This window comes from Bos indicus x Bos taurus, chromosome 18 (genome assembly GCF_003369695.1).
Source record: "Bos indicus x Bos taurus breed Angus x Brahman F1 hybrid chromosome 18, Bos_hybrid_MaternalHap_v2.0, whole genome shotgun sequence".
Lineage (NCBI taxonomy): Eukaryota > Metazoa > Chordata > Mammalia > Artiodactyla > Bovidae > Bos > Bos indicus x Bos taurus.
The window spans coordinates 29,807,918-29,814,830 of NC_040093.1; the positions used below are offsets into that span (position 1 = coordinate 29,807,918).

At 49.0% G+C, this 6,913-nt stretch overlaps 1 protein-coding gene across 1 annotated transcript in view; it reads right to left on the reverse strand.

Annotated features, from left to right (window-relative positions):
• Positions 1-5,035, reverse strand: part of CDH1 (cadherin 1) — a 72,706-nt gene extending 67,671 nt beyond the window's left edge. Inside the window, exons 1-2 of the mRNA XM_027516157.1 lie at positions 4,850-5,035; positions 3,768-3,882 (exon numbers count right to left, since the gene is read on the reverse strand). Of these exons, the coding sequence (XP_027371958.1) occupies positions 3,768-3,882; positions 4,850-4,897 (163 nt within the window). The 5' untranslated portion in view covers positions 4,898-5,035. The remainder of the gene's footprint in view (positions 1-3,767; positions 3,883-4,849) is intronic.
• Between the last annotated feature and the right edge of the window lie 1,878 nt (positions 5,036-6,913).

Sequence of the window (6,913 nt, forward strand, 5' to 3'; positions counted from 1 at the left end):
CCTGGCACTATCCTAATCAGCCCCAACCCAACGGTCTCCAGCCTACAGCCCTGAATGGAGATGGGGGTGGAGGCAGAGTGGAAACCCAGGAAGTCTGATTGTGATAGTTGCCTCTAAGGGATTTTTGGGTTTTGGCAGCTTCTGGGAGATTGAGAGCTGATTATTTCAGCATCTGGCATATCTGAGGCTGGAAGGAACATTCCAGAAAAAGGTTCACCCAATAAAAAGCCCCAAAAAGCAAACAGGGATTTCCCTAGCAGAGGGGAAAGGCAGTTCTAGTGGCCAGTAGAGAAGCAGCAGCCACCAGTCTTCCTTAGGTGGCCTTCCTCAGGTCTTTTCTGCCACTTCTCATGAGACACAAAGGCAAGGGCAGGATGATGGTCCATTAATCTCCTTCCCCAGGGTCTAGGCACCAATTCTTGTCACAGAGCCAGTAAGGGGAAGTGACGTCTAGGAGTTTGAGAGGCAGGGAAGTGGGGATCTTATGATGTAAGGTAACCCCAGGCAGGCTTCCATATTTGTTTTTTAAAGCCTGGTTTAATTAGGGGGCCTGCATACTGTTTCCATCACCTTTCAGCACATCTTTTAGAAGGAGGGGGAAATGGGTGTATTTAACCCGCACAGGTGGGTGCCTGTGAGCAAGGGCCATCCATCAAGCAGTCAGAGCTCAAATGCAAAATATAAGCCCTGTTTGCCTAAAGCCAGGTGGCGGAGGAAGCGAAGCAAAGAAACCATCAGTTTGAAAGCCTGCCTGGTTTTTTTTTTGTGTTTTTTTTTTTAAAACACCACCCCTCAATCAACTCAAAGCTGAGTGCCCTGGGATAATACTCCTGAGACCCGAAACTAACGCCTGGGTTTCACAAACAAGTTTGTATTTAAAAAAAAAAAAAGGAAACTGATCAGAAACTCTGAAGACCAATGTACAGTTGTGCTTTTGGTGTTTTTTGTTTGTTTGAACGTTCTCCATTCTAAAACCTGGAGAGAAACCAAAGTAATAAATACAAAGCTGAGTGAGATGGTGGGGTTCAGCCATTTCACAGGGCACAGGACCCAGAAAACTACACCCCAAGACCCCCTGAGTTTGGTCAAAACCCTATTTCTGACATTCTTCAGCCACCTGTAGACATAACATCACAGTCTCCTTGTTCTCACACTCCCATGCAGCAAATTTCCCACGAGGCCAATGTTTAAACCTGGCACTAATAATATCCCAAGCCCCCATCTTCCTGGACTGTCCAAAGGGAATGAGGCTGCCTCCCTAAATCCTGGTTGCCTTTTTAAAATCGCAAAGCCAGTTCCCTGAAGTTGCATGTTTTTACCAGAAGGGCACTTTCATCCTGGGGCAAGTCCACAATGGGTTGGAAAGAGACCTTATGGTCCAAAAAGGCCAAAAAAATTAAACGTCAGGAAATCTGTTGAGCGGGGCTAGGTGTGTGTGTTTCTGTGCGTGTGCTCAGTTATGTCTGACCCTTTGGACTATAGCCCTCCAGGCTCCTCTGTCCATGGGATTTTTCAGGCAAGAATACTGGAGCAGGTTGCCATTTTCCCCTCCAGATGATCTTCCCCACCCAGGGATTGAACTCAGGTCCCCTACATTGGCACATGGACTCCTTACTACTGAGCCACCAGGTGTATAGACATAAACAGAACTGGAACCAACGTCATGAGCGCCAGGATTCCAGAGGCTGCTTCTCCCATCAACACCACGAGCTACAGGCTCCTTCCACCTCCCACCGGTCTGGTCCACCTCCCTCACCACCAGCCCCCGTCAGGGTCCAGGTCCATCACCACCTCTGCTCTCCAGGGCACACAGGGAGGAGGACTTCACAATGCACAGGAGTTCCCCAAATACACTTTCTTTCTTTTTTTTTTTTTGAGATTGAGAGGAAGAAGGAATGGGAGAAAGGCCAGCTGTTGATCCCTGAGCAGAGTATGGAATTGCCTTATGAGGCAATTCCTGTTTCCTCATCTCAAAACATAAATAACAATGGTGCCCACTGACATAAGATTCAATGAGGTGAAATATGTGATACACCTGCCCCAGAGTCTGGTTCAAAAGTGAATAGGTGTGGCTATTAATAATAATATAATAATAATATTTGTATTATTATCATGTAATAATATTATCATGTAAAAATAACAATATCATGTCAGATATAAGGACTTGGTGGTGGGGGTGGGGGATAAAAACTAGACTAGCCCACCTTTGGTGTTACCAGATGTCTTGGTGAAAGAAAACAAAGTGACCAATACTTGTGTCGCAACACCTCACACACAGATGTACACACAGTTTCTAAACTTTGCCCTGAATTCAAGGTTCAGTCAACTTTGCCTCCTCCCAGAAGCCAGTCTTTGCTCCCCACTGATACCCATCCCTGGCCACCCACACTGCCACCTAAGTGCCCATAGACCACAGTGTCCTCTAAGCAGGTCCTGGGACATTTCGGGACATTTCTCATCAACCTGCTGGAATGGGAAATACCAAGGGCAATGGTGGGGTATTCCTTTAAGTCCTCAATCACTCCTGGGGTCCAGCAGGGCCCGGCAGAACATCAATCTGAAATGGGCCAAGTAATGGGGGACCCACTGCAAAATCAAGCAGACAACACTAGATTTTTTTCCTTTTTGACCCAATAGAAAGCTCCACACAACACAGATGAGCCTCAAAAAACAAATATGTTTAATCAGTCAAGCTGCAGTTTGTCTGTTTAAAAAAAAAAAAAAAGTCGCCTACTGTTGGAACAACTTCCAAAGTTAAAAAAAAAAAAAAAAATATATATATATATATATATATATATATAGCATGATTGCTGCATTTTTCACATGGCCAAAGACTGGAAGAATAAACAGTGAACTCCCTTAGGGGTATTGTGGGTGAGTCCTTTCAAAAAATGTTTCTTTTATTGTTATGATACTCACCCAATCAACTAAATCAAGAAGGAGAAAGTTCTTTGGTAGAAAATAAGCACCTGGAGATCAGTGAAACCAGAAGAGAAACCAACCTTTCCTTGCTCTCACTCCCGGGCAAAGTGAAACAAAGCAAAATCTAGAATCCTGATTATCACAGTGATAAGACCCAGAAGTACACTGTGTCTGTTTTTCATTCCCTAAGTCAGGGCTACCAGGCTTTAAAAAAAAAAAAAACACCAAAAAACCACACATACACACACACAGGCCTGCGCGCCGCGCGCACGTGCCACTATTCCTTGGGGAAACAGTACCTGTATAAAAAAAAAAAACTTCATCTCTATGAGCAAAAGCCACAGCCTAGTAACCAAGAGAGGACTCCTCAGTCATTCCAGAGATGTTGAATGGGGCCTGGAAGTCAGAATCTAGATCAGATTCCTACTTTGACCCTGGGGCCAGTGGACTCCACCCTCCTGAGTCTCTCATTTGCTCATCTGTAAAAAACGGGAATTATCACCTCCCCCACCACCCTCTTCCCACACATCAGGTTTTAGACGTTGGAAAGGACAGACTGTCTTAAAGTGGTCAGGATAATAAGGGACACACTGAAGACCCCTAATAAGTGTCCCCCATAACTAAGTCAACCATACAAGACAGCCCCTCAAACCCAACGCTTTATCCTGGCAAAAGTTTAGATCCCCGCATCTGTGTAATCTACAAAGGGTGTCACCTGAGCCAGGAAAGACGGTGCTCGCCCAGTTCGCTCGCCCAGTCCAGCCCGCGGGCGTAGGAGCGCCGCTTCTCCGACCCTGCCCACTCCCACCCCACCCGGCTCAGGGACACTGGCGGCGCGCCCTCACCTCTGCCTAGGACTCGCCCTCTCTCCAAGTTCCGCCGGGGCACGGTGAACGTGTAACTCTCAGCACCAAAGCCAGGAATGCAGGGCTCCGGCTCCTGGCAGAGCCACGATGACACCTGGGGTAGGGGAAAGGTATGAAACCGGGGTGACTTGGTGAGCGGGGGTCTCCTCCTACCCACATCGAAACCAACAGCGCCTCCCTTCCCTCTGCTGGCAACAGGACTGTGGGAGGGGTGGGCCCACCCACCCCCAACCCCCCACCCCCAACCCCCCACCCCCTCCATTCTCCCGCATTTCCCCCATCCCCATTTCCCCACCCCCATTTACCCCCATTCCGCCACCCCCATTTCCCCCCATTCCTCCCCAGAGGGCAGCCAGCCAGCCAGCCACGTCAAACTCTTTCATTCAGAAACCTGTGGCCGCCAAGCCTCCAGGACTTCTCAGGAGGGAAGGCTGCTGGCTCACCTTTTCCAGCCTCAGCACCCCTTTCCTTTCAGTCTCCTTTTCAATTTCATTGGAGGCATCTTTACTCTTCCCAATTCCACTCTCCCTAGACCGCGGGTGCTCCAACCTCTTTACACCCTTCCTTATCCCGGGTGGGGGTGGGGGGTGGGGGGTGGGGGGCATACCTATTCACTATCCTTTACAGGGTAGGTGCCTTTATCTATTGGTTCCGCTTTCCTTTCCTCGTTCCCACTACTCCCAGCTCCGCCCGGACTTACACCAGGGCTCCCCATCCCATACCCCGACGCCCACCCTGCTCCATGCCCTCTACTCCCCGCCCGTCGCCCACCCGAGTACCCGGAGGCTGCAGTGAGGCGCGCCCCTACCTCTGGCATTTGCGGGAGGCCGTCCGCAAAGCCGCGCTCGCCCTTCACCCTCACTGGCTCCCTCTCCCACTCCCTTCCCCATGGAGTCCTGAGCGCGGCGCAGTTTCCGGGCCATTCAGGCCCTTTGGACCCAAACTTTTTTGGAATAAGAGGAAACAGGGGACGACAGGAGAAGAAGAGAGAGGAGTTTGGGGGCTGGGGGGCGGCTTATGGAGCCGGAAGGCATCCCGCGCAGTCAGGGGACCCAACGTACCTGCAGCAGCAGCAGGAGCGCAGAGAGGTTGCGGCACCGAGGGCCCATGGCAGGCCGGGCGGGAGCTGAGTAGGATCTAGCTGAGTTGGATCTAGCTGAGTTGGGCCGGGCTAGAGTCTGGCAGAACTTCTACGAACTCACAGGTGCTTTGAGGCTCCGGACGCCAATGAGCTGCGGGGCGCGGCGGGAGCCAGGTGAGCCTCGACGGTCCCGCCCCCGGCACCAGGATTGGCTGAGGATGCACCTGCCGGCCGCAACCAATGAGCGGCGAGGCAAGGCCTCCGCTTCCTCCGCGGACTTGGGCGGACGCTCCGCCCCCGATCCCGCCCCGAAGCCGCAAGCAGACCGGGTGACCTGAGAGTAGTCAGAGTAATGCAATAGTAGGGGCTCCACAATTCCTATTACCACTAGGTTCGAATACCAGCCTCGCAGTGGCTCACTAACATCTGGGGCCAGAGAGGATTTTACCCTTTAACTACTTCTGTCTTTTAAACTTCAGATCTCCATCGGTCCTTGTCGACAAATCAGTTCACTGGGCAGAATCTTCCCTTTCAAAGCCTCAGTTTCTTCACCTACTAAATGGTAAAATAATCACAAATGCCTGCTTGTGTTGTTGTGAAGTTGTCATACAATTAATTAAGACCAATGTTTCGTGCACCACAAAAGCACTATGCAGATGTGAGGGACAATAATAAGTAACGATTGATACTGGGCATTAAAAGTTACTGTGCCACAGGCTCTGTGCTAAGCATTTGACATTAACCATCTTATTTCATTTCATCTCAAAACAACACAAGAGTTGTGCTATTATTCCCATTTAACAGAGGGACAACCCAGGCATAAAAAATTTGAGGCCAGTAGGAAGTAGCAGGGGGCTTCCCTGGTAGCTCAGATGGTAAAGAATCTGTCTACAAGAATAACTCGCTTCAATGTCCCATGCAAGGGACATTATCTTTCCTTTTACGCTGGGTTCGATCCCTCGGTCGGGAAGATCTGGAGAAGGGAATGGCAACCCACTCCAGTATTCTTGCCAACAGAACTCCACGGACAGAGGAGCCTGGTGGGCTACAGTCCATGGGGTCACAAAGAGTGGGACACAACTGAGCGACTTTGAAAGATACAAGACTGGAACCCACCTCCACAGCCCGTTCCATTGGCTTCACCTCATGTGGCTCCATATAATCTTCTGGCTGGAGCTGCAGGTTTCAATCTGTCCTTTAATGTTGACAGGAAGAGATCCATCAGAGATCAGCCAAACCTGTCATTTGCGAATAACTCGCTTCAATGTCTCATGTAAGGGACATTATCTTTTCTTTTACCCTTGAAGCATGATCAGAACTACAGTGTGTTTAAAAAGAAATGGTAATTATGTGATATGATGGGGGTGTTAGCAATGAGTTAGGTATGTGTTAACTAAGTGTTAGTTATTATGGTAGTAATCATTTTGCAATATATGTGTCAAATCAACATTTTATTTTTGATAAATTTATACAATGTTATATGTCAATTACATCACAATAAAGCTGGAAATGCTGAAGAAGGGACAGACTACCCACTCCAGTATTCTTGGGCTTCCCTTGTGGCTCAGCTGGTTAAGAATCTGCCTGCAATGCAGGAGACCCAGGTTCAGTTCCTGAGTTGGGAAGATCCCCTGGAGAAGGGAAAGGCTACCTACTCCAGTATTCTGGTCTGGGGTTGCAAAGAGTCAGACACAACTGAATGACTTTCACTCACTTACTCAAAGCTGGAAATGGGTTTCCCAGGTGGTAAAGAATCTGCCTGCAATGCTGAAGACCCAGATAACCTGGGTTCAATCCCTGGGTCAGGAAGATATCCTGGAGAAGAGAATGGCAACCCACTCCAGTATTCTTGCCTGGGAAATCCCATGGACAGAGGAGCCTGGTGGTCTACAGTCCATGAGGTCACAAAAAAATTGGACACGATTGAGCATCTAACACACAAACACACAAAGCTGGAAAGATACAGTAATAACAACAGTAACAAAAACTACAGTGTGTAGCTATGTGACTTTGGGCAAGTCAGTATTTTCATCCGTAGAAATGG